The sequence below is a fragment of the Vicugna pacos genome, chromosome 1 (assembly GCF_048564905.1).
Source record: "Vicugna pacos chromosome 1, VicPac4, whole genome shotgun sequence".
In the NCBI taxonomy this organism is placed as follows: Eukaryota; Metazoa; Chordata; class Mammalia; order Artiodactyla; family Camelidae; genus Vicugna; species Vicugna pacos.
In genome coordinates, this window is record NC_132987.1 from 66,560,495 (window position 1) to 66,588,450 (window position 27,956).

The following is a 27,956-nucleotide window of genomic DNA, read 5'->3' on the forward strand; positions in this document are numbered from 1 at the left end:
TTCAGCCAAACACCAATGGAAAAACTATCTCCCCCATTATAGTTTATGTGGGTCTGAGCCGGGAGTTGAACGTTCATCTGTCAACCAACGACAGCATTCTGATTCCCCCACCACAGTGGTGTTCACAAGGTCAAAGTCCCAGAAGGAGAGAGAGAGAGACAGGAAGGGAAGGAGAGGGGGAGAAAGAAGGAATGGAAAGAGAGAAGGAGAAATAAGACAGAATCAATAGTTGAAGAGATAATGGCTAAAATTTTTCCAAAACTGATGAAAGATATCAAGCCCCTGATTCATGGTGACCTGCAAACCCCAGGCAGGTTGAGCATAAAGAAGAGCATGTCTTGGTACATCTTGTTAACAATAATAAAAACCAAGATCAAAGGATAAATTTTATAGCAGCTAGGAGGTGAAAAATACTACCTTCAATTTAAATTGATTTGATGTTGACTTTTTAACACAATGATGGAAGTTGGAATACAAGATGTAAAAGAAAATAACCACTAAGCTGGAAATATAGACCCTCAAAATACATACAGCAAAAATATTCTTCAATAATAGAGGATCTGCAGATCTGCAGATACTAACTACTATATATAAAATAGATAAAGAGCAAGGTCCCACTGTATAGCACAGGGAGCTATATTCAATACCTTGTAATAGCGTATAATGGAAAAGAATATGAAAAAGATATATATATATACATATATATATGTATATATGTATATATATATATGTCTCTCACTATGCTGTATACCAGAAATTAATGACTTCAGGGGATAGAGGGAATAGAGGAGAAATATTTTTTTCAGACTAACAAAAAATGAGAATGCATTCCCAAAGAAATTGCACTAAAAGAACAACTAAAGAGTTCTTCAGGAAGAATGAAAATTATCTCAGATAAAAGCATGGAAATGCAGGAAGGAATGAAAAGAGAAAGAGTAAATACATGAATAAATCTAAATGAATATTGAGCATATGCAATGATAGTAATATTGTTTTGCGGGGTCCAAAATATATGTAGAATTAAAATGCATAAAAACAATACAAAAAGAAGAGAATAAATGGAATTATAATGCTCTAAAATCCAAGAATTGCCAGGGCAGTAGTTAAATTAATCATGTGTATTTACTATAAGAAGCCCAGGGTGTATGTAATAATCTGAAGGGTAATCACTAAATACATTTTTTAAAAAAGAATGTACATAACCAAAAAAAAGCCAATAGTAGGGGAAATGGAACAAAAAATATTTGATAACTCAAAAAGGAGGCAGAAAAGGAAAGCAAAAGAGATATTAAACAGGCTAATTAAACAGAAAACAAACAAAATGGAAGACAAAATCTAAATATACCAATAATTATATTACTAAATATGAACAGACTAAATATTCAACTGAAAGACTTAGATTGGATTTTTTAAAAGCATATGGTACCTATAAGAGACACATGTTAAATATAAAACCAAAGAAAGATAGAAGGTAAAAGGATGGGAAAAAATATTCCATGCAAATGTTAACCAAAAGAAAACTGATTTAACTATATTAGTATCAGACAGGGTAGATTTTAAGGCAAGAAGCTTTAGCAGGGATAAAGAAGGAAATGACATGATAATAAAATAACCAATTCACTGTAAATGATATAATAATTATAAATCCACATGTAATACAACATAGCTTCAAAATATATAAAACAAAATTAAAAGTAGACAAATCTACAATCACGGCAGAGACGATTGCTCTGATATTTATAGAGTATAGCATCTGACAGGACAGAATGTGTATTTTTTCAGGTGTACATGTACTGTTTACCAAAACCGAACTGGATCATATACTGGCCTTTATACAAGCCTCAACCAATTTCATTTCATTCAGACTATATTCTCTGACTCCAGTGGAATTAAGGTAGACATCGATAATGAAAGGATAATTTAGACTATCTTGAAATGTATGAAAATTAAGCAATACTTATAAATAACCCATACGTTAAAGAAGAAATCACAAAGGAAATTAGAAAGTATTTTAAACTGATGAAAATGTAACTCACAGGATCCTGCAGCTGAGCAGAGGAAATAAAACAACACAACATACCTGTGCTACAACATAGAAAATGATAACTATCTTCTACCAAATAACACACAGACCACTAGTTAGGTTGAGAGACTGGAGCAATCATGTGTATCCCAGTAGTGCATCAGAAAAGACCTCACCTAGATAAAATGGAGATCATTGGCATTAAAAAGGGGTTAAAGAATTGAACCTTGATATTAATTTTTATGCCTATGGATGTGGAAGATGCCAAAAATGATTGCAGAAGATAAGCCAGAATAAGAATGAGAGTCAGATACTACAATTAGGAAGACATAAAGTTTTTGAAGAAAAAAATCTGAAAACTGAGAAGTTATGTGTTCATTGATGGCAAGAACTGTGTTACATTTATTTTTACGTCTTTCATGCATATAGCACATTTGGAACATAGCAAGAGCTCAATAGATATTTGCTGACTGAACTAACTCTTGTGTCCTCAGAAATTCATATTTATATATGATATGCTAGGTGACTATCTCAAATTGAAAGGTCAGGTGATGTAGAGGTGACATATTAAGAACTGAGTGACAGAAAATGCCAGCCAAGATCTGGGGAAGAACTTTCCACACAATGCGAAGATCCTAAGGCAGGTTCAAGCTTGATATGTTTCGAGAATCAGAGAAAGTCTGAGTAGTGGTAGTGTAGTAGTTAAAGGAGCAGAAAATGATAATGATGAGGTTAGGCAAAAGCCACTTCATGTAGGACCTTACAGATCAGGGTAAGGAGCTTGCATTTTATTCTTTTTAAGATTTTACTGGGAGAAGAAATCATGGAGGGTGGACATCAGGAAGGGGTCAAGACTAGATCCATTTACTCTGATTCACTGCGTTAACATACTATTATAACTGCTGCTTCTCCAACCTCATCTCCCCCCCACTACTCTGCACCTCTACGCCGCACAGGTCAGGCTACTCATCATTTCCCCAACGTTTCGTTTTCCTGCCGCTTCACCTTTGCTTGTTTGTGATGGGCCCTCTACCTAGAATGCTCTCTCGTCCCTTGCTTCTATGACCAAATTCTAGTCACCTTCAAGGTCAAGCTTAAAATGCTATCTACTCCATGCTTACTTTGTGAATCCTTCCCTAATTCTCATGGCCAGAAATAATCTCTCCTTTTTATGACTTTTCATAACATTTTATAATTGGTATAGGTAACATTCTATCTTCAGTAAACAGGATTGAAATAATGCATGTGAAAAGTAAGATGCTAAACAATTACATTTTTATTTAGATGATAGTTATTGAGGTACATGCCTTATCTTCCTTCTGCAGACTTCTTAAGAGTAGGGGACTCTTTTTATTCATACCCATTTATTTCTCCCATAGCTTCTGATATGCCTTTCAGGTTTAAAAAAAAAAAAAAGGTCCATTAAATTAAATTAAATTGTGGAGGCAAAAGGATTTGGGCAGAACTTACATAGGAATTACCAGAACCGAGGTTTCCTAATAGGAACATGTGCTTCCTTTAGGTCAAAGAATTTTTTTTTCCGTTTTAGTTTTGTCTAATTGTAATAAAGAATGTATAATTAAATCACATCCTCCTGGTTTTCCTCTTACTTCATAAATCACCCATTCTCATCACCTTTTCTGGATCTTCTTCCTCTTACAGATTTTTAATGTTGGAAAACCCCAGGACTAGTCCTTGAACCTCTTCTCTGGCATACATTCACTTCCTAGAATATCTCCTCCAGTGTCATGGCTTTAAATACCATTTAAATGCTGATGCTCTCAAATTTACATGTCCAGCTTCAGCCTCATATCTGAACTTCAGACTCATGAAACTGCCAGCTCAACATTTCTAATTGGATACCTTATTGGCAACATGCACAAAACTCTTAGTTACTTTACACTCTAAACCTATTCTTACCCTAGTCTCCCTGCACCCAGGAAATTGCACCATCATTCTCATTACTAAAGCCCCCAAGTCAAAGGGTCAGCGTTGATTTCTTTCAAACCGTATATGCAAACCATACTCAAATCATGTCAGTCCTACCTTAAATTCCAAGTCAAACCACTTCTCCCTACCTCCACTGCTACCACCTTGTCCAAATAACAATCACGTTTTATTCCTGGACTATTGTAAGTATCTCCCAATTGGATTCCCTGCTTCCATTCTTTCCTGTCTACAGACAGTTCTCCACTTAGTAGCCAGAGTGATCTCAAATAGAGAATCAGATTCTGCCACTCCTATAGTCTAAACCTCCAACGGTTTCACATCTTACTTAGAATAACATCAAAATGTCTTACCATGGTCACAAGGCCCCACATGATCTGGTCCCTAGCTTCCTCTGACTGCATCCTCCACCACTTTACACCTTACCTACTCCAGTCCTGTCGTCTAGTCCTTCTTGCTCTTCCTCAATATATCATTACTTCCTCAAGCCCTTTGTGCTCTCTAAAATCTTTAACAGTCAGTCAAGATTAGTGAGGTAAATTTGCACACAGATATAGTAGATTATTCATCTTTGTTTTTTCAATATCTAACTCGATGAATGGCCTATAGTGAAACACAAAGATGTATTTGAATAAAAATATGACTCTCCTTAAAAAAAATGAGGTTTTAGCCAACCATATGATTAAAATGTAAGCCTTCATTGTGATGTAGTTGCCAAAAACATCTAAAGTTACCTAACGCTGCATTAACAGAAGTGCATTGTTTGGAGACAGGCAGGTTCTAGTTCTTCTGGTCTGATCACTTCTGGAATGTTGTACATATCTGGCTCCAGATACCACGTATTAAGAGAGATTCTGACCCACGCTTGCAGTTCAGGCAAAGGGTATTTTTCAGAAGAGGTGAAAAAAGAGTGGTCAAAAGACTAGAATATGCCCTGTGAGGGGCCATGAAAGGAACTGAGAATCTTTAGCTTGATGAATACTGACTCGACTGGGGAGGTGACATGAAAATTCTCCCCAAATAGCAAAAAGCCTGCTACATAAAAGAGGGGTTTATGCTTATTCTTGTTAGCCATGAAGGAAAGAAGCAATGGTAGATTTCAAAGAGGAAGCTTTTAGTTCAACATAAAGAATTGTGTACCAGTTTTTCCCAAGCCAGTGTTCTGCAGAACGTGTGCCATGTTAGGCGAAACAAAGTGTCTTTACTGCAAGATTTCTCAGAATCTTTAATATGCAGATGTTAAGAAGAGGATATAATATGCTTCATTCCCAAAATTCATTTATCCATAGAAACTTTTATTCACAGAACACTGTTAAGATCTCTTGAAACAATAGTTCACAGAATGGATTGAGTTAAAGCTGCTCAAAAATGAATAGAATATCTTCTAAAGAAGGACGGTCAGGTTCACATCAAGATATCTGTGGAAAATGGATGGTGGTGCTGCCACTTAAGTACTTCTGAAAACTTGGTCACTAAAACTAAAGTATTAAAGCTTGGGAAACTGGAGCAACTTTTCTGGTTACGTTTACAGTGGGAGACTGACTCAACACAGTTCTAGATGAGAATAATGGAGCAAAACCAATGGAAATGAGACTGTCTAGGACAGAACATTTTTCCCTAGAAATACACTGTACGGTCATGATATTCCCATATCTGTCCACTGATTCATTCATTGTTTGCAAGGTAGTACTTCTCAACTTTTCTCGCCAACACAAACAAAAACCCCTCGTGTTCTACCATTCCTTCCTTCAACCCCCAGATTTTGGCAGAATCCTGATATGGGACCATTCCCCCCACCCTCATTGAGCATTGACATTTTAGAAGCTCAAATCTAGAGTATTAATATAACTTTTTTTTTTTAATAAACAGGGCCTAAATGAAGAAACGGCATTTTAAAATTATGAGAAAAGTAAACATTACCAAAACAGATCTACTACTTTGAGGCTGAAGGGAATACTACTAAAAACAAGAGTTGTATTCTTGAAAATAATGTTATTAAATATTTGTTGCAATAAGCAAGATGATACAATAATAAGAAAAAGCTGTCTGGAGGGAGTGTGGTCCTGCCCACCCTTGATTTGGGCACAGTGACAATGATTTCAGATTCGTGGCCCCCAGGATGGTGAGGGAATAAATATGTGTGGTTTTGAGTTTCTAAAACAAAAAAAGAAGGAAAGAAAAAAAAGAAAAAGCTGGCCCAACAACATTGAAAAGCCAGGGTTGAAAAATTATAATTAGTTCCTGCACAATTGTCCACAGGAGGGCGTAATCTAGAGCTGAAACATCATAGTCCCTAAGAAGACTTACACTGTAGAATGGCTCATCAGGACTTGCACAATTTATACTTGTTGTTTTCCAGAATCATGTTTACTATCTTTAATTTAGTTTCCAAAGATCTATCAGTACTGAAAAGGGGATGTTTGGGTTAGTAGATAAAATATTGTAATTATCAGAAAGATGTATCTTCTGTGGGTTAATAAAATGTCATTTTGTCTCCTACTATCTGTACTGAAGCATTTACTAAGGTCTTATCAAACCTGGATAAGCTGAAAAGCCAGCCCCTGGGCCAGATCATACCAGACATATTAATTCTTGAGGTCCTTGTAAACAGAACACTTGAAATGGTAATGAAGAAACTTGAAATACCATTTCTCTGTTATCTTGCAATTTTGCCCTTAAATCAGCACTTCAAAAAGTAGTGTCACCAGTTCTGAATGGCAGGTAAATCAATTCCCACATAATTCTGATAACCAGAGACTAACCTCAGTTAGACATTTGTGTTTTTCATGGCCATTTGGAGATACCAGGCCAGCTTCAGCAACACTACACAAGGTTTACTGAGTTCACTGATAGATGGGGGTACATGGAGCCTAAGTGGCCTTGCTGTAACGTAGTGGAAAACCCAGTCCTAGAAATGCCTCTATCATGGGAGAAAAGTGGAGGAGATCAGCCCAGATATGATTCTACTTCTCTCTTCTAACCACATCGGAGTAAAAAAAGGTTGAAGATGGGTAATGGCCAAGGCCAGAGCCCGGAACTGGGGTCTAGGCAGAGTCCAGGGGGCCATTAGAGCTTTGTCTTCTTGGTCTCCAGGTTGATCATGTCCCCTTGGATATGAGGAATCTGCTTATCTGCTGAGCCCTGAATATCCTCTGGCTTTATAGGAACATAGTAGTAGCCCATGATGGAGAAGATCAAGCAGACCACCAGCAGGAGGCAGGAAAACAAAATGAATTCGGCCCACTGCAGGAAGAAATACATATAAGAGAAGAATATGGGGAACCTGACACTAAAGCTATCTTCATAGGACGAAGACTGGGGACCCACTGACCCAAGGTCACCAGTTTAGGAAGAGGTTTGGTAGGAGAAAACGGGACTCATTGGCCTCTCCTCTACTGCCACTTACATATGCCTATTTCCTTGGCAATGTCTGTGTGTATCTAATCCCACGTCAGAGGGCTGAGTGGGGAATGAGGGAGGCAGAGAGTTGGGGGAAGAGGGGGAAAAGGAAGCTGGATAGAAATCCTTGGGTAGTCACGAGTTCCTGCTTCCATCAGATACATACCTGTACCAGGCCACTGAACTGGGCCACAATAAGCACGATGATATTCCCAACTGCAACTGTCAGCAGCCAGGCTGCCTGGAGTACAGACTTCATGCTAGAGGGAGCCTGGGGAGGATACGGATTTGTGAGTACTCCTTCCTCAAACCCCATGCATCTATCCAGAAAACTTCTCCCACAAAAACTTTCAGATTTGAACTTCCCTCAGTAAGTTCAGCTGTCACATTGATTCATGGGATGGTAAAAATGTTAATAGTAATATAAGATGGGGCTCTTAATTGAATATTTAAATTCATTATATCATATCGTCTTCATTACAACCCTGAGATAAGTCCTATTAGTATTCTTATTTTATACATAAAGAAAAATACCATTAGAGAGATGACAATGCACTTGCTCAAGGTTACACAATAGTTGTGCAGCCAAAATTTGAACATGGGCAGTTTGACTCCACAGCCCTTATTTTTCATGTTAAAGTATCCTTTGCTGGATCATGGACACAGGGAACACAGCATAGGGATCCATCCTACCAAGATCCTGGGAGTCAAGCTTACACTCTGTTCAGGATCATGAGGAATCGAAGGCCAAAAAATATGCAGGTCTTGGCCAGGGTCACATACCTAACTAAGGCAGTGCCAGTATTAAAACTATTTTCTGAGCAATAGCTCCCCCTCCACTTTCCACTTGCAAAAACCTACCTGAGAATAAGAGAACTCAAGTCCTGTGACAGAGAACATGACTTCCCCAGCTGTAACAAGGGCATATTGTGGTAGCTGCCATGCAATGGACATTTTGTTGGCTGGGATGTATTCCATCTTCCAGGCCTGAGGACCCTGACTGGTGCTCTTGGTGAAGGAAAGAAGAAATGGGCTTGTTAGCAGTCTCAAGTAAATATTCCTGGCCTACAGCATTTTATGACCTTATATCTATACCCTCTTTGTATTGTCACCCTTTGCCACCATCAAGAGATTAAGCAGTTTCTACACAATTTCAGTTTCTTGAAATTCATTTTGTAACCCTGCACTCATTTACCTGGCTTCAGTCAATCAGAAACCATTACTGCAGAGTCCTTAAATGGCAGAATATCTTGATACTGTAGTTTGGATTCCCACCATTTTGACCTATTGGGTAGTTTGATCCTGGTAAACATTTTAAATGTAAAACAGCATCTGAATGATACAAACACAATGACTTTTCTGAAAGCATGTACTTAAGAAAAGTTTAACTCCTTGTTCAATTTTCTAGCTAAGTACAATTAAACTGTTTCTAACATTTTCTAAGTAAATATTTATTTTATTAAAATTACTTTTATCAGAATGAATTATTTTCTTGGTAACCCTTACATTGAAGATTTTCTTGATCAATTTTAAAAAATCCATATCAAATGCTACCTGCTATTTTGAATTCTATTTACTGGCCATTATTTTTGAACTCAAATCTTACACATTCAAATTATGTCAAAAAGGTGCAATTTTTCTGTAAAATTTTGGTCCGAATTTTTTCAAGTTCTCTTTTTTGGTCACTAACGTTACCAAGTATACATGATTCTACAATCTTTTTTTGTCTAAAATTACATTTACTATATGCAGGCTTTTAGTTATAGTTGGTCTTATTTTATATAGATTAAATCTACTAATATTTCTTATTATAAATGGAATTAAATTTTTGAAATTATATATTTTTCCTGAAGTAAAGCCAAGTTATTAGGTAGTAGGTGTTTCTAGGTATTAGGTATAATATCTGGATATATCATGAGATAAAAGTGGCAGAGTTGAAACATCAGGGTCAAAAGTCCTTGAAATCAAAAGTCTTTGATGCCCAATGCCCTTGATTCTCTGAGTCAAAGGGCCACTGTGTTCAAAATATGTAAAGCAAAGTTGCTTTAGTTCATATTGTGAACAATACCTGGGCATATGTTTGGGTTTTCTTAGCCTAAGAGAAGACCATGACCTGAGTTTCTAAACCAGAGCCACATTCTCAAATACCCACAAGCAGGTAATTGAGTAAACAAAGTGGGCTGAATAGGAATGAGAGGGACCATGGTGAACTGGACGGTACAGGCCCCATCTAAGGGTACAGTCACTACAGCACCAGCCAACTGACATGGTAATACCTGTTACAAAATCTTCTGATTTTGCTTTTAAGAAATGTTTGGAATCCATCTTCTTAGGTGAAATCTTTTGAATTTTAAATATTGTCAATTAATACTAATAATGACTATTTTGGTCAAGACTGCAGAATGAAGGATACTGGACTATGTGAGGAACTGGGCCCCCAGGCCTCTAATTTACGACCTCTACTCTAGATAACATATTAGATCCTGGCATTCAGAAACAATACATATGGCCTGTTTCTTGAACAGTATATGAGAGACAGAACAAATGAAAAATGGAATAACACCAGGAATGCAAGTGGTATGGGTTGAGTCGTGTCCCCCTAAAACTCATATGTTGAAGTCCTAATCCCACAGCACCTGAGAATGTGATCTTATTTGGAAACAGGGCTGCTGAAGATATAATTAGTCAAGTTAAAATGAGGTCATTAGGGTGGGCCCTAATCCAATATGACTGGTGTTCTCACAAGAGAAATTTAGACATTGACAAACATACAGGGAGAACTACAAGAGAGAATGAAGGCAGAGATTGGGGTGCCAGAGAAACACCAAATAAGTGCCAGAAAACCACTAGAAGCTAAAGGAAGCTAAATCAAACAGGTTCTTCCTCATAGCTCTCAGAAGGAACCAACTCTACCCACACTTGATCTTGGACTTGTAACCCTTCATGACTATAAGAGAATAAATTTCTCTTGTTGAAGCTACTCAGCTTGTGTACTTTGTTACGGCAGCCCTAGAAAACTCATACAGCTAGGTTGGTTTAATATCTGAAAATCAATTAATATAATATACCATGTCAATAGGAAACCACACTAGTATCTCAATAGACACAGAAAAAGCACTTGACAAAGTTCAACACCCTCCTTCATGGTAAGGAAACAAACACCTCAACAAACTAGAAACAGAAGGGAATTTAACCTGATACCTGATAAATGACATCTATGAAAAACCCATAGCTAACATATTTAGTGATAAAATATGTCTACCATTCCCCAAGACCCCTGTGCCTGTGGCCAGTGTGTTGACTTTTAACATCCCATATGGAGACCTTAGTCTAAAGTCACTACAGAACCTATCACCTTACACTAGAAATAAGTATGTCATTCTGTCTTGCCACAGAATCTTCTTTGTATCTCAGTATAGATACAGATGCAGATATACATAGACTATAGATATAGATATAGATACATATATATATGGTATAAATACTGTTGTATAGATATAACTACAGTTATACGGAAGGAGATGGTGAGGGTAGCCATGAGCTACTTACATTAGAGATAACAAACAGATAAGCTGCACCGAAGTCTAGTAGACCCAAATTGAGTGAAAAGTTCTCATCTTTTGTTCTACAGCGCACCGCAGGATATCTGGAACAGGACAAGTTTAGGTTAGAATAAACATTACAATTTAGAAAAGCACTCCCAGGAAAGAGTGATTTCATCTCTCCACTGATGGTGAATCAAGCAGAGAAGCTACCATTTCTCTTTGAAGAGAGGAGTCTCAGAGTAAATTATTGTCATGCCAGGTTTTTCTACCCCTGATCTGAACTCTTCAGTGCCTGTCTGGTATTCTTTTTTTAACCTTAAACCTGAATGAAGAAGGTACAAATGGCCTTTTTTTTTTTTTTGTGAACTTCAGACTTTTAAGTCTTCTCATCAAAATCTGAATTTTTCTCTTCTAGGTCTGATGAATTAGTGCAACAGCATAAAAAAATAGTGAACCTGAAAGGATAAGCTCAAAGTGATGAGGTGCCAGTAGGAGTTCCCAAAGGGCAGGGGAGGGAGCCAAAATAAACTTGGCAGACCTCCCAGAGGTGGCCTTGTTAACCATACAGTATGGCCTTCACGGAAGTCATGGCCTCAATGTATTGGCGCCGAAAAAGGTGAGACTGAGGGAAGGGGGCACGGGTTGAAAAAGAGCAGGAGACTGTAATGTTCAAAATTAGCTTAGATGTACCCAGTCCTCCCACCCATATGCAAAAAAAGCACTTAGAAAACAGTTGTTGCTAAAAGTAAAATGTCCACAAGGGTAATGCTCTTACTCTCCTCTTCGCACAGTCCTGTAAGCAGACACGCCGTAGTCTTCATCAACACTAAGGAAGGTGTCTGTACCGAGGGAGATGTTGACCTCTTCATGCAAAGTGTTAACAAACCTAAGTGTGGAAACATTGTTACAGATCAGACAAACTCTCCCAAGCAGGGACACGTGGTAAAAGGGCAGGGGCCTTTTCTGTTTTGTTTACCACTATATCCCTAGTGCCTAGAACAATGGCTGGCACATAAAAGGTACATGATATATATTGTTAACTGGGTGAATAAATGAACTCACACATAAGAAGTAATCAGTAGTCTTAGCTGTCCCTCACATTCTCTTTCCTTGGGTATTAGCTTTTTATCTGTCATATTCTCACCTGATCTCAAGCTGGGATGGACACTACCATGATCACCCACGGCAGTCCGAGTTCCCTCACTAACCCATCTTAGGCGCACCCAATTTCTCTCCCTCTTATAATAGTGGAATTCATCAACTGAGACCCTACTAAGAAAAATAATTAGGTGTATATAAATGTATACTGGTATTTACATAAAATTGATACTTTATTCTCTTACAAATGAAGTCTGATTTGACTTTTACAAAACTCAGACTCTCGGCCCACAGTAGGTTGAGTTATCATTGTTTGACATCTGCAGACAACCCTGGACTCTTCCAGAATCATCTTTCTAGTTTTTGAACCTGTGCCCCTAAATTGCTTCCTCAGTTTGGGTTTTTGGTAGCATTTGCCTTGGTCCCTGACCCATGGGGATTAGAAGGGCCGTTCCCTCTGGAATCCTTGATATTGATTCCTGGATTTCTGATCACCCTGCACTAACCTAGAAATTGCCCCCTTTCACCCCTTCTGGAGGTTCCTCTCTGACCCAGGGAAGTCCTGTCCTCATTGTTGTCTTACTTCTTTTGATTTGTATACTTTTTCTGAAGCATATTCAATAGCAAATGATTATGACTATTCCACCCATCAGTGAAATTCTAATTTTTCATTAAAAGTTCTCTAAAATACTATTCTCAACAGCAACCATCTAACCTTGATGGCCACAGGCACATGCATCTATTTCATGTCAGATTCTTGCCACAGAGAGCAGGTGACCTCTCAGGGCTCCATCTCTCCAACTGTTCCAGGCTGTCTAACGAGACCTTTAGCCTTGTCTAGATTTAAAAACAAATCTTTTGACTCCAAGTATGTTATCTTTACTACAACATGATGCCCCTATAGGTTTATTTTAAGTTTTAAAAACATGGTAACTATACAAGATATTCAACTACCAACAATGAAGGGACGAATATTTGCTCACTTCTGAATTTCTCTCTGGTGATCACAGAGAAGAAAGTACTCAATTATTTTCCTGACAGCAAGATGAGCAGATAAAATTCAGCAGAAGGGATTAAGTACCAGAGCACAGGGGGCATACATAGATACAGGGTCATCTTTGAATATCAGATGAGAAAGCAAGCCTATTTGCCCCTCACAGTCCTGAAATGCCTTCTGACACCAATGCCCCTAACATTCTAGGAGAGAGAATCCCTGCACAAGACAAGTAGAATGTAAGGCCTCTTCATGTGAAGCCACACAGATTAGAAGAGACCCAAGATTCAAGAGAACAGAGTGGTCTGGGTCTCCTTGACATCCGAACCTCACAGCTGTCATCCCACTGGTTGTTTGGTTTTCTGCATCCTTCACCTACAAGAGAGGGAAGTAAAAATCAGTTACAGCTGAAAGAGGGAACTGATAATCAGAAAATCTGATAATCAGGCATATCCTTGGTAAGATATTAATCAGCCAGTCATCATCCTGTTAAGATAATTTGGACACTAGGCCATTCCTCAACTTACCATCATGCTAGAAATATTTTTTCCATCTTCTCGAATGATCAGACTGTACCATTTTTTCTCCTCCACAGAATGCTCAGTGTAGACAGACAAATTTTGATATTTCAGTTGGAAGTGGAAATTCTGGCTTTTTGTCTTCAGGTGGAGTTTGGAATAGTGTGGCATTTTCTGTAGAATGAAGAACCTGTCACACTCAACTTCTACCCTATCTTGGACATCACAATCTCATAGCATCCCAGGGCAGGTGCCCTCATCAGATACTTTCACTATTACCCTTTAACTTACTAATTCTATTTCTAGGACTATACCATAAGAGTAATTAGAAGCTTGTATGAAGATTTATGAGTAAGGATGTTCATTATAGAATTATGTATAATAATAAAAAACTTAAATACCTACAAGGAAATATTTTACTGAACCGTGATATATCCACAGAATGTAATATTTTGTATCCATTAAAATTAGGTTCTCAAAGTTTATTTAAGGACATGGAAAAATGCTTATAATGCAATTAATGTTAAGAAAGAAATTGAGGTCAATACAGCATACAGTCAGCACTTTAAAAAAATTAGTTTATTTATATATTTATACAAAAATGTGAACTATGATTATCTCTGGGTGATGGAGTTATAAGTGGTTTTTAAATCTTTCTACATACTCCCCAATTTTCACAATAAATGTATATTACTTTTATTATTTAAAATATTTTAAAATAAATATTTCAGAATATGTATAGCATAGTAGTGAAAATATACAAGCCAAATTCTTCCAGAGGTTGTGTGATTAGGAGGCAGTTTGAAATATTAATACACATTACAACCTATTGATAGCTTATAATGTCCCAAATACTATGCTAAGCACTTTACATATAATATTTATCTTTACAGAAGCTTATGACATAAAAATTATTGCCATTATACAGATGCTAAAACTGAAGACTAGAGATAAAAATAACTTGTTCAGGGTCCTATAGCTAAGGAGTGGCAGAACCAGAATTGGCGTGGGGAAGTCTGACTCCACAACAGCATGCTCTTAACTACAGTATTACGCTGCCACCTTGGTGCATAATCTGAATGTGTTTCTAATTCATTCAAGTCCATACATCACCTGAAAGGGTCTGATGGACTCTGCGGACAGAGAATTGTTTTTATCTCCCAGCACTGTCACCTTCACCTCATCATCTGCCAGATTCAAGACTTGTAGGAACATCTCTTGGGAATCTGGCTGGAGTGGGGCCATTTCCTTAGGACAGAGAATACATGTCAGAATTACCAATAAATAACCCTTCAGATACAATGAGAACACATACCTCAGTCCTACCTTGACAGCCTAGCTCATCTAATCAGGAGGACACAGTTTTCTACCTCTAAAGAGCTTTTGGCTTAGAAAACTCTGATGGCAATTTGGAGGGGGAATCACCAGCTTAATGTAGCAGGCACTGATGTCAGGTAACAAACTCCATGATTTTTGACTCAGCTGTGGCCTCATACATCATTCCCCAATAGCGGCAATTCAATAAGCCAAAAGGCATTTGTTTCAGTATCTCATAAGGTAATAAAGAGATGGTTATATATCTTGGATATTGGTGTTTTGGAAATTCCTTGACAATATATTCTGAATCACTCAGGTGGGAGGTGGGCCTCATTTTGCACTGCTGCTTTACCCCTGTATCCACTCATTTGCCTCAAATACTTCTCATGCACCTCCTTTAAAACAGGTACTGTGCTAGGGCTCAGGGAATCAAGATTGAATAAGTCAGAAGAGTGAACAAAATAGACATGGTCCTTCTCTCATGAAGCTTAAGATTTATTGAACTCACGTTAATTTTTATCTCTACAGCTGCAGCAACTGCAAATGCCAGGCATGCTAGGATCATGCCAACAGCCATTTTCCTAAGCGATCTGTAGAGGAAAGGGAGAGACAATTAAATCTAAATTCTAGACTCTAAAAGATACAATCTAAACCCCCTAAGCCTACCTAATTTGGTCCCAATTACTTTTCAAAGTATTTCCTAGAACTCCCCTTCACACATTCTTCTTTCTACCCCTACTTAAGTCACATTGTACTGTTCTCTGTAATACACTACATTTTCCCACCTCTACCTTTGTTTATGATGATTTTTCTATCCATTACATCATAATAACAAAAATAATAGTAATATAGCCAGATTTATTGAACACTAGCATATATCAATCACTGTGTATTATTATCTCCTTTTCCTTGTCTTCAGAAGCCTTTCTTGAGCCTGGCCGCAGGGAGCACTCTCTTCCATCTCTACATTTCCTCGGCACTTTGCCCCCCTTCTTAGGGCACTTAACATATTTCACCTTGTACGATAATTAACTGCATATTTTCCAGCTCCCTTCCTAAAGAGTAAACTTCTTAAGAGCAAGATTTGTGCTCTTACATCTGCATAGCACTTGGTGCTGGATTCAAAAATCTGCTCCATGAATGAGTGAATGACAAAAGGTCATTTGAATATGACAATGGTTAGCAAAAGGAAATTGTTATTAAATCAGAAATTAGGAGACTTAAGACCCTCCTCTGTCAAACTTCACAAAGAATAACACTTCTCTATTTAGAATGGGGGAAAGCAGTAATTAGGGACAATTCTATCCCACTCTTAAGAGGTCCTCCATTTGTTTCATAGGGACAATAGGAGATTTAATGGAATTAGTTATCATCAATGGCTTTAGACTGTGAAGAGGCAACATTCAAGAACAAAGTAACAAGTTGGTTTCAGAGCCTAATCTCACATACTGTTGACTTTCCACCAAGCTTAGTCTTGGTCCTAACCCTTCAACATCATGCAGGTAAGTCTGCAGTAATGGCTCAGGCTCTCTATAATAAGAATTAATTAGATTCAATTCCCATCCTCCAACATTAATAGGCATTTAAACTAACATGGATAATAAGAAGCAGAAAAATGATAAACCCAAACAAATCATCATTAAGTAGAAAAGACATTGAATCTTTATCAAACTGGGCAAGTATTGAGTCAGTTTGGAGAAACACAGACATAGTGAACACTTACGTGAAGTTAATTCCACACTTGGAAACCAGACGATAAATGACAAGGTCAAACAATGGGATGAAGATAAGAACCAGAAAGGGATTTAGTACCTGTAATACCACATTGAAAAGGGATTAGTTACAAGCTTTCTATGAGTGTGAATATGCGCTCTCATTTGCACGTGCACACTCTCACATCCAAACACACTTTCATCATACTAAGCACAGAAAGATTCCACATCTCTCAATCCCTTTACACCCAAGACTGTTTCCCTTGCATAGCACATTAGCTTCCAAATATTCCAAGGAACTAGTTTCACTCTGAACCTGTTTTTCTGCCAATCAGTTGGGAGTTCTCCCCTTCCATTTTCACTTATCTTCTCCAGTTCCACAGCTCAGGGGAAAATGTCATAGCCAGGAGAAAGGAAGGAGAGAAGGAAGAACTGGGCACTGTTGAATAAGGGGTTAAAAAAATAACTGGGAGTCACCAACAAACAGAGATTCCCACTTTGCTGCTCACACAACAAAGTCTTACAATTTCTTTGACAATATTTCCATGATACTTAACATGGGGGGGAAATCCAGTGCTTATACTCTTCCTGTGAGCTCAAAACTCAGTCTCCCTGAAGTTGGGCAGGATGTAACAGAGGATGTAAAAGAGAACTGTGGAGGTTAAAGAGAATATTTTCATCCATATGTTTACCCCTTCTCAGCATACAAGGGAAAAAACATCAAATTATGGCCGGTAATCCTATTACTACTGGTAGAGGTATAGATGAGGAAAGAAACACATCCCAGTGACTATGCACAAGTCTCCTACCTGCATCTGGTCAGGCTGAAGCACAAAGAAACCCTGAAATGTTACAACAAATCACATTTAGATAGTGGCCTGAAGACAGAAAGGGCCTAGATCAACAATCTTGCTAATTAGCTGGTGAGAGGCATAGGATAAAATCCATCAGGTCTTTGCTCCAGGGCCTATTGCCCTTGTAAGGATACCTGGGGAAACAGACTGGGAATAGTTTTAGGCTATGTTTGCTGAAGGCAGATGGGCCTAAGGGAGAATCTTATTTTTTGTGAACCATCCTTTCCTCAACTTGAGAGAAAATAGAGTCAGTGTGTTTTTATTAATCTCAGTAACTGCAGTCATAGGTGATAATGATGTGAAGGACAAGACATCATGGTTGGGGGAAGACTCCCACTGACACATATTGTTTCTGAAGTTTTTCTCCAGGGGGTCAAAAAGAGGACAACCATGGTAAATCCTGGACAACCAGAGGAAGGGAAAAGGTGAAATTATATTAGGCAAGCTCCAAATGGATGGTTTATAAAACCCTGGCATTATTCCACCCTCCCTCCTCACAAATAGTAGAAAAACAATACAGTAATCTAGGAAGTGGAACAACTGAGGGCAGACTTTGCCAAAGAATGGAAATTGGAAAAAGAGAAAATAATGTTTACAATTTTCTCGTTATTTCCAAATCCATGTACAAAATATCCCACTTCCAGTCCTCTGCCGTGAGCCCTGCCTGAGAGATGGGGACAATTGTGTAGGAGCAGCAATCAAACCTGTCCCTGCTGTGCCCTGGTCAGGTTTAGATGAAAGGAAACAACCACTCCCCCAGGTCTCTATCACTTCATTTGCTATCCTCTCAAGGCTTCCTTGTATATGTTTAAATCTCCCCCCACCTTGGGGGTGGGTATAGCTCAGTGGTACAGCCCATGCCTAGCATGCACGAGGTCCTGGGTTCAATCCCCAGTTCAGTCCCCTGTTTAAAAAAATAAATAAAATCTAATTACCTTATCCTACAAACAAATAAATCTTTTCCACCCTATGTTTCTGATTTTTAAAGATAAGATTCTGGCTTTTATTTCTAGACTAGTTTTCTTTACTTTGCTTACTCAGTACTTTCATGCTAATGGCATCTCTCTTATGACCTTGTCAGTTTTCAGGCAATAACACAAAGAAGTTTTTTCTTAATATGGATTATAAAGAAAATGATAGAACTTCTCTGGAAAAATCTCTTCTACTCACCAAATTCCCATTCATCCTGGTGGCTTGCAGAGTCCACCGTGAGCCCTAGGGCAAACAGACGCTATTATGAGAAAACTCCTTCCTGTAAGAGGGAAGGAGTTAGAGGAAGGGGTAGCTTTCAAAAGAACTATTCTTACCTGCTGATCCAAAAGAGCCCAGAACATAGGCAGTGGGATATAAAGGAATAGTACCCTGGTCAGTGCCTTCACATCCAAAATGAGCTGCTTCTACAAGAAGGGGGAAGATGGAACAGGTTGAATTGCCAGATAGGGTTTTCTTGCTTAGAGTAGAAGTGGCCCAGAACAGTAAAAGAATATAGCAGGAGGGAATCAGTTTGGACATTAGGAAAGATTCCATGGAGGCATCAGATGTTTCTGCAGTTCCAACTTACTGGGTATTTCTCAGCTGCCCAGTCCAGCCAATGCTCTCGCTTTGGAACATCCCCAGAACGGTTCTTGAAACGGTTAGAAATAGCAAACTAGGGCAGAGCATAGATATCAGAGGAGAGACACAAAAAAATATCCCCTGCCTTTTCTAATTTATTATCCCTCCCTCAAACACACATACTCTGACTTCCTCCAACCCTTTGATTTCATGAGACATTGAATTTCAGAATATTTCAAATATAATTTTATCTACCCTTATTTTCTATTGGCAACATATATAACTACATTTCAGAAGACTTTTGCCAATTAAAAAGATAGTTACCTTATCTTTTTAAGTTAGTGGTTAAGTAGAGGCACATGGGGTAAGACCAGTTAATCTGTTTTCCAAAAGGCACAGAAGTAGAACAGAGATCACTGAGAAAGGCGTATATCCATGTTTGAAGGCCTATATGCTCATCACACCATCTCTTTCCCTTTGATTGAGAAAGGTAGGTAAATGATTCATGGACTTACCCAGATACATTTAACAACTTGAGTCACTATGTTTCCTTCAGGAGGTGGTTTTTTGTATATTTTGCTTCCCACGGCAAACACAACTGCAGTTGATACACAAACAAGGATCTTAGCTTCTCATTCAGCACATTCAGTATGTCAATGCTAAAGACAGACTGCTGAAGTGTAGGAATGACTGGAAAATCTCATAAAGGGAGGAAACTGACTTACGTTCCCTGACTTTGGAGTTACAAAAACTATGGGAGCCAAGAGAACAGTAACACTGTTGAGATTCTCTTATAATCACAGAAATGGAAGTCATCTCTGAATTCTCACTCTTCTTTCTCCATCTCTACATCTGATATATTACCAGCTTTCACTGATCCTCTGTCTTCAGTGTATTTCCCTTCTACCCACTTTTTTGCATCACCATGACTCCTGTTTAGGACCTCACAATTTCCACCCTACATTATCAAAAGGGCCATCAACTACTTTCTCATTCCCTAGTGTCTTCTCCTTCTCTTATCTGATGCCAAATTAAAATCTTTTTTCTAGGACCTACTTAATAAGCCCAAACTCCTGGCATGGAAAGCCTTCCCAAATTTATTATTATCCTGTGGTTATTGTTATCACTAACCATCTCTTGAAGGTTTATTATATATGTAAAGTGTTATGCATTTTACATACAGTACTGATTTAACCTGACAAAATGTGTATTACTGTCTCCATTTTATACATGAAAAAATCTAAGATTAAAGAAACTAAGTAATTTGTACAAGATTTCACAGCTAGAAACTACATTTTTGACCTGAGGCCTGTCTGAGTCAAAAATCGATGCTCTTTGTTGGGGGTGGGGGGGGGTACTATAGCTCAGTGGTAGAGTGTATGCTTAGCATGCACAAGGCCCTGGGTTCAATCTCCAGTACCTCCAGTTAAAAAAAAAATCTACGCTCTTAACCACCATAAAGCACCTCATTCATTCATTCTTGCATTACACACTGTGCTAGACACTACTGGGAATAAAGATAAAAAAGACATGGCCATTGTCTACAGTGGAGCTCCCCTCAACCCACTATGTCCACTTTACCTTCTTTGCTCTCCATTAGGTACCCTATGCTCTAACTGCTATTCATCATCCCCTCAAAAATTTCTTTTACGTACTATTTCTATTCTTGAGCCCATTCTCTTTCCCTTACCCCCCTTGTTTATTCTTTAACCACATCACCACAGCTATCTATAGGTGAATTTAATTTTGTTTTTCTTTTATTTTCCAAATTGCCAATAATGAGACGTTACTTTTCTAATCATAGAAAAGTACAGTTTTTAAAAAGGATTATTAAATGTAATTAAAATCAGTGGGAGACCTCCATCTTGGTACCCTCCCGGATGTACTTTCCTCTTGAACGGATTCCCAGCTCCAGCAAGATGCCCCTCTCAGAGATCTTCTACCAGAGATGCCTTTCTCAGTGACCAGTAGCACTTTCCAATATCCTTACATACCAGAATGCCTGACTCATCTTACTTTTCTCTATCTTAACCTTCTGATTTCTGCGTTCCTCTCAGTCAGATTCACTCTATCACTTTTTATTTATCCTCTCAGTTTCCCAAAGCTTCTCCAAATAGTACCCTTTACTTACCAAAGCCTTTTTACTGTTGACAGAAAAAAAATAGTTCACAGCAAGAATGCCAGACCTGGGAGACTACTGGGTAAATAAAGCGGTGTCTAGACAAGAGGAAGATTTTGGATTGGAAATAGGCTGCTCCTGAAACTTTTTTTTTTTCAGTTTTCTAGGAAGAGGCTGGAATTCTCAGGAATTCTGGTCTAAAAAGTGACAGTGGAGTGATAAAGGACCAGGTGATGAACTTGACAGGGTCACACTTAAATTTCAAAGCCACTTAAGATGAGTAGGGACCTTGAATTTCCCTACCATCTCCTCCCACTAGTATGGGTTGTTGCCTCCCACTTCACAGAGAAAATAAAAGACTTCAAATAAAAACTCTCTCAACTTCCTGCCCCACCCATCCTTTCCTCCATTTAGGTGAAGGTGAGACTCCTCCTCCTGTACAAAGGCAATTCTGCCATGTGTGCTTTCACAATGATTATACTGTCTTCTCTTACATCTTTAACTTCTTTCTCTGCTGGAGTCTTCCTAATAATATTCAAGCAATATCCTCTCGGTTCCATGTCACCTTTCAGCTATAAACAGGTACTGTTTTCCCTTTCTTACCTCTTATTCACTGCCCAGTTGACACTAATTAGTCTTGAATCTTCACCAGTCTACCATAACTGATATCACCAAATCAATGACCTTCTTGTCACTATATTTAATGGACATTTTCTACCCTGTCTCACCTTCCTAGTCAATAATATTTGTTACTCTGAATGCTTCCCTTCTTGAAATCCTCTCGGTATCCAAGACAGAACTACCATCAGTTTGGCCACTCCTTCTTAGTTTCATTTGTGGGCTTTTCCTCTTTGCTTGTCTCTTAAAAACCTCAGGATTCTATCCCTGCTCTCTTTTAACCCGACTCTTATTATCTCTTAGTTATTCCATCTATTTTCATGACTGAATTGCTATCCATGTACTAACAGCTTTAGATCTTATTCTATAGCCAAACATTTTTTCTGAACTCTAAACCTGTATTTCCAAATAAATGTCTGATACTCCAGTTGGATGTTCCAAGGACATCTAAAATGTGACATGTCCAAAACTGAATTAATTATTATTGCACCAAACCTGTTCTCCCTTGCTATCTCAATTAATGACCCCCCCCATTCAACAGTTTGCTCAAGTCACAACCCTACATTCAATCTTGGCTTATCTTCCCCTTCAGTTTCGTATATCTAATCATATCAAGTTTGTCAATTCTGCCAGGGCCAACTAGGGTGAGCTTAGTGAGGCACTCACCTTGAGCACAAAATTGAAGGGAGTACCAAAAATTCAGTAATCAAGACAAATATATCCATGTCTCACTTTTAACCCATTCTTCTACCACATTATAGTCAGAGATACCACTGAAAAATAAAAATCTAACATTCCACTATTTGAAATCTTTTTGTACCTTTCCACTATCCTGATAAAGTTCTGATTCCTTAATGACGTAAACGGTCCTTCATTATCTGGTTTCTGTCAATTTCTCCTCTTTATCTTTCTTATTTCTGTCCCAGGCAATCTGAATTCCTTTAAGTCCTTCAAATAGGTCATACTATCTCTCATCTCCTTGTCTTACAGATATCATGTCCTATTTCTGTTTCACTTCCCCATCTCTTCTTTGATTAACTGCTGTTAAACCTTTAGGTTTTATCTTAGATATCATTTCTTTAGGCAAACCTCTTCTGATCCTCAAAGTCTTAGTCAGACATCCCTCCTGTGTGTTCCTATAGCTTTCTCTGTGTTTCCCCATTTGTGACACTGATCATACTGTACTGAAAGTTCACCCTGTGTACTTGTCTGTCTACCTCCTCCTGCTGGACTATATAAGTTCTTTGAAAGCATGAATTCTGTAGCTATCTAACTCACCAATGTGACCCCACTACCTAGTACAGAATCTGACACATAGAAGGTTCATTAAACAAATGTTTGCTGAATGAATTAATGAGTGAAATAAATCAAATGAATATTTTAAATTATAGGGAAAAGCCAGAGAATTGAGTTATTAGCACCCTGAAAACCAAAGCAGCTGACTAATGACAGCTAATACTTGTTTAATGTTTCATAATTTATACAACATTTCAGCATCTCTTTTGATTTTCATAATCATTCTGGTATTACAAATATTATTATTATGCAGTAATCCAGAGAAAGAGACACAGTATTAATCAGTAGAAAACAAGGAAAATATTTAGGAAAATGTTTAGCTTCTAAGGGAGAAGGAAGCAGAAAATGTATTATCACAGGTCTCCTAGAAAAACACATAAACCTCCTTAGAACTAGAATTGCAGTCTGAGTAATACTATGAGCCCCCTCTCCCTGGTAGAAAATAATCAGATGGGACATTGAGTCCCTGGGCTCTTTTTCCTCTATTGAGCTCTTTATACATGGACTGGATATCTTCCAGGGGGAGGTGCTACCCAAAGGCCCAGTGTGAGAACAGGTTTCCAGGTCAATGATTAGAAACAATCATGTCCAAGTTTCCCCTTAGACTGTATAAACTAAGCTACACACACATCCCCCTTCCTCCTCCATTGCTGGATTCTTGGCGGTAAAGAGAATGCCACTTGATGTAAGTTGCATCAGTTTCCACCTACTTATCCAACTCCTCTTATTCTCTTTGCTCAAGAGCAAACTTCTTGGGAGCATTGTAGAGTGGGGCAGAAATAGCTAAACCTGGAAACTACTTGAAAAGACTCAAAGAGTTTTAAAAATCTTCCAGTTACCAGATAAATAACTATCAGATGAAATAAGCTAGTTTGAGAGAAAGGATTAGTTATTTCCCTTGCCTCCTTACATATTGTAGTGTGTATCAGTACATCTCACATTGTGACTGCACATTTGACTATACATTAGGATCACCTAGATATTTAAAAAATTATAGATGTCAAGGCCCTATCCCACCATAAATCTTGATTTAATTGGTCCTGCATGGGGTCCAGGGATCAGTCTTTCTTAAAGCTCTCCAAGAAAGTTCTTATTAGTTGTATAACCTTGGGTACTTTTTTTTTAAGGTTTCTGACTTTATTAAGTTAATTTATCGACAATATCAATAATATTTACCTAATAGATTAGTGTGAGGACTGAATGAAATAGTTTGTGTAAAGTGCTTATATCATGCTTTACACGTGGGAGGCATCAGTAGTTATTGGTTTCCTCTGCCCTGCTGCACTTACCAAGAGCTATCACCATAAGCAATCCTGGAACTCCAAAAGCCAACGCATAGCAGTCTTTCCCAAAACATTGTATATCTCCTAAAGAAAAAAAAAAGCCACCCTGAACCTCGAATCTTTGATGTTCTATTCTGCCAGCTCAGGTTTTTGAGGTCATAGACATGACCTTCCATCACCTGATCTATAATCCTTCTTTTGGGCCAGACAAATCAGGATTAAAAGTTCTCTCAGATTTTCAAACACTTATAAAAGGAGAAGATGGACAGGAGGAAGCCTTGAAGGGATTTCTGGGCCAGAATAAAGCCCTCTGGCCCCTCAGGCAAGATCCTAACCTCTCAGCATGGGGGTGACAAATGTAGAAATCAAGCTCCCTGCATTGATGGAGAGGTAGAAGACTGAGAAGTATCTAGTCCGTTCCTCTGCCTGAAAAAACAAAACAGAAACAAATATAGGACAAATTATCAGTGCCATGTGCCTCCAAGCTCCTTCCCCTCATGTCTGGACTAACAGAGAGGTACATACACAGATACAGACTCAGATATTGCCTCCATGGTATGTGAATATTACATTAGATATTTTAACACGTATCTGGCTGACCCCATCTTTCTTTCAGAACCTACAACAAACATCTTTAACATTCTTTTACCCTTTTATCTTGGCAAAAATGATCATCTTATCTTACCGTCTTATCTTACAGACTATGCCACTACTGTGTTCTATACATATCCATTCTAATATTAATTTATTTGCATTAAATGTCTGTTCCTTTCAGTGGGTTGAGAGTTCCTTTAGGACACAAATTGTATCTTACTATTTTCTGTAATCCTCACTATCTAGTATAGCACCTGACCTATATTACAGACTTAATATTTACTGACTGCATTAACTAAGTGAATAAATAATGGAATTAAATAATGGATTTTGTGGAATGTGTGGTAGGAATAGGACCAGAACATAGGACAGTGGAGTAAACTGTTGCTCAAATAGGGTAATTTACCCAGTGTTTATGGGGAAGTCAGTCAGAGAATATAAAAGGAAGTCTGTGAGCTTAGAAGTGGCTGGTGGAAACCTGGAGGTGGGTTTGTCCTGTTATTGAAATATCTTTGTGGAGTAGTTACCAAATGAAGCAACCTGCAAGTAAAGTTGGTGATGCTTTATTCATTAGGAACTTCTGTGCTTTATTCTGGGACCCCAGATCTTTTCCTGACACATTAGTACAATCCTCATTTTCTATTTATGGTGTGTTTTGCTTCCTCTTCTAGTCCTCATTTAAACCTACTCCACTCATCTATGTGTACAGTTTACTGTGGATAGAACCCCACTTGCCAAAGGTTGGTTATTTCTCCAAAGTCAGCAAGCAATTATGATCTATGAATCTTCGGGCAGATAAAGAATATAAAATAACTCAAATGGTCTGAAGGGTAAGAGAAACACCAGAAGTCAGGACACAGAGGAAGAACAGAGGAAAAAAACCAGAAACATGATAAATAGCTGTAGAAGAGGGAATAATACATGAAGACAGACAAAAAAAGAAAACTAAGAGGAAAAAGAAGAAGCTAGAAATGTTGGCTGGTCTAAGAATAGACTATTTCCCTTGTCTAGTTGTCACTGCTCTTCATTCAGGCCCATTTTTACCTTTACTCATACCATCCCCCCCCATTGACAGTGAATAGTATTTAGGAAAAGAAGGAATGATCATCTAGACAGATTCATCTATAGAAACTCAATCTGTTTTATTCTTAATGGTCATTTTCCCTGTTCACAGAATCTGAAAGCTAGAGATGCTTAAGTCACCTCTACACTACTCATCACCTCCCATCCCCAGAGAGACCACCATGTTTCTTCTTAAATACCTCAAATGAGAGTAAACTCACTGCTTCCAACTCTAATTATTTAAAGTTTTTCTTCCCATCAAGCAAAAAGCTAACTTCCTGTAGTTTTACTCATTGATCTCTGGTTTAATTACTGACATCTTTCCAATATCTATGGACAGCTATAATATTCTCTTTATTTCTTATCCAGGTTAAATATATCCATTTCTATCAACCTTTCTTCATAATATGTGTCTTTAGTCCATCTACCATCCTGGCCATTTTTCTCCATATTAATGACCAGTACCTGGCATTGAACACAACTTCTCAGATATGATCTGACTGGTGGATCACTTCAATCTTGGCAAATGGCTACCTGCCAGGTACCTTATTTAATGACTGTTCTACATTTTTGAAAATACAGAAATAACAGAATTCTTACATGTTTCTCTTCAAACTGGTCTCCACCAAAAGCTGCCACACAGGGTTTGATACCTCCTGTCCCCAAAGCTATTAGACTCAAGCCGATCATTGATAAGACTCTGAAACAGAGAGGTGAGAATACTAACCATATTGATACTAAACACAACTGTAGAAATTGAATATAGAGCTACAGGAGGAAAAAAATGTACACAAGGGTAAGGACCTCCTTCACATTTCTATACCGTGGGCATTTTCCACATGCTTTCACTTCTAGGGGAGAACCAGGGGCCATGACATTCTTTACAACTCTTGAGCTTCTGCCAGAAAGTATACATTACACGGGAAGATTTTGTCCCTGATAGTTTCATTTGCCCTTTGTGTGCAACAGATAGAAGCAGATACTGAAGGAACTCCAAAGGTAAAACTGGTTCCGAATCTTGTCTTAGTCAAAGGTACACTTCAATGGAAAGACCTTATGAACCCATATCCCATATATCTTTACTAATCACAAAACAAAATGTTGAAATTAATCATAATTAATAGGAGAATCAGCAGTAATTTTTGATGGAATGACAGTAAGGGGATATCTAATATTTATCAAATTTCAAACAAAATTCATAACTCTTTGGAAAATGCACATATAGGCACATTATAAACATGAATATATATGATCTGCTTTTTTTAAATTAAAAAAAATTTTAATCACCTGCTTCTTGAACAACTCTAATCCTCCCTACTAACTACACCAAGAGACATGAGAATCTATCAAAAGCCTCTGGCATCATAACATCAATAGCTTAAGTAAAGAGGAAGAGAGCAACTGGAATATGGAGAGCTACACATAAATGGAAATAATCCAAGCTTTGAATATAAATTCTACAACGTATTATAAGCAAATATTAGAGATTTTTTTTTAACCCAAGTAAAGTAAAATGCATGGGTAGGTGAATAGGTGAGGGAATACGGAGGGCATGAAGGTTTTAATGATTGTCTTCAAGTATATGAAGAGTTTTTATGAGAAGGATACTAACTAGGCATTCTACAAGTCCCCAAATGTTTGATAAGAACAAATGAGCTCAGACAAAGCAGGAAAGAGTTCAACTGGTCACAATCTTTTTTTCTTAACCAATTTTGTAATAAAATTGTGGGTTGGAAAAAAAAGGGACATCTCTGGTAAGAAGACAGAAAAACATCTGTAAAGAATGCGTGAGACATTTACCTATCCAATGGAAGAAAAGTGGTTCATTGTATTACATGGTTTTACTCACGTGTGTACCACTGGTCCCCCCAGTATTGGTAAGGCACCCATGGATTTGATCACATGGCCAAGCACATACACCAAGGAGAGATAGATGATTGTCCTGTTGAGAGAGTTAAGCCAGTCAGTCTACAAACAGAATTTAGAGATTTGAGTAATACAAACAAGGAGTTCATACTGTTCT

At 38.0% G+C, this 27,956-nt stretch overlaps 1 protein-coding gene across 1 annotated transcript in view; it reads right to left on the reverse strand.

Annotated features, from left to right (window-relative positions):
- Positions 1–6,432: 6,432 nt before the first annotated feature.
- Positions 6,433–27,956, reverse strand: part of SLC15A2 (solute carrier family 15 member 2) — a 30,122-nt gene continuing 8,598 nt past the window's right edge. Inside the window, exons 4-22 of the mRNA XM_006215741.4 lie at positions 27,783–27,875; positions 26,534–26,633; positions 24,613–24,703; positions 24,284–24,361; positions 19,477–19,559; positions 18,969–19,055; positions 18,715–18,804; positions 18,578–18,622; positions 17,363–17,395; positions 16,565–16,653; positions 15,350–15,431; positions 14,638–14,772; positions 13,534–13,698; positions 13,335–13,381; positions 11,690–11,800; positions 10,919–11,015; positions 8,231–8,377; positions 7,536–7,640; positions 6,433–7,213 (exon numbers count right to left, since the gene is read on the reverse strand). Of these exons, the coding sequence (XP_006215803.2) occupies positions 7,037–7,213; positions 7,536–7,640; positions 8,231–8,377; positions 10,919–11,015; positions 11,690–11,800; positions 13,335–13,381; positions 13,534–13,698; positions 14,638–14,772; positions 15,350–15,431; positions 16,565–16,653; positions 17,363–17,395; positions 18,578–18,622; positions 18,715–18,804; positions 18,969–19,055; positions 19,477–19,559; positions 24,284–24,361; positions 24,613–24,703; positions 26,534–26,633; positions 27,783–27,875 (1,855 nt within the window). The 3' untranslated portion in view covers positions 6,433–7,036. The remainder of the gene's footprint in view (positions 7,214–7,535; positions 7,641–8,230; positions 8,378–10,918; positions 11,016–11,689; positions 11,801–13,334; positions 13,382–13,533; positions 13,699–14,637; positions 14,773–15,349; positions 15,432–16,564; positions 16,654–17,362; positions 17,396–18,577; positions 18,623–18,714; positions 18,805–18,968; positions 19,056–19,476; positions 19,560–24,283; positions 24,362–24,612; positions 24,704–26,533; positions 26,634–27,782; positions 27,876–27,956) is intronic.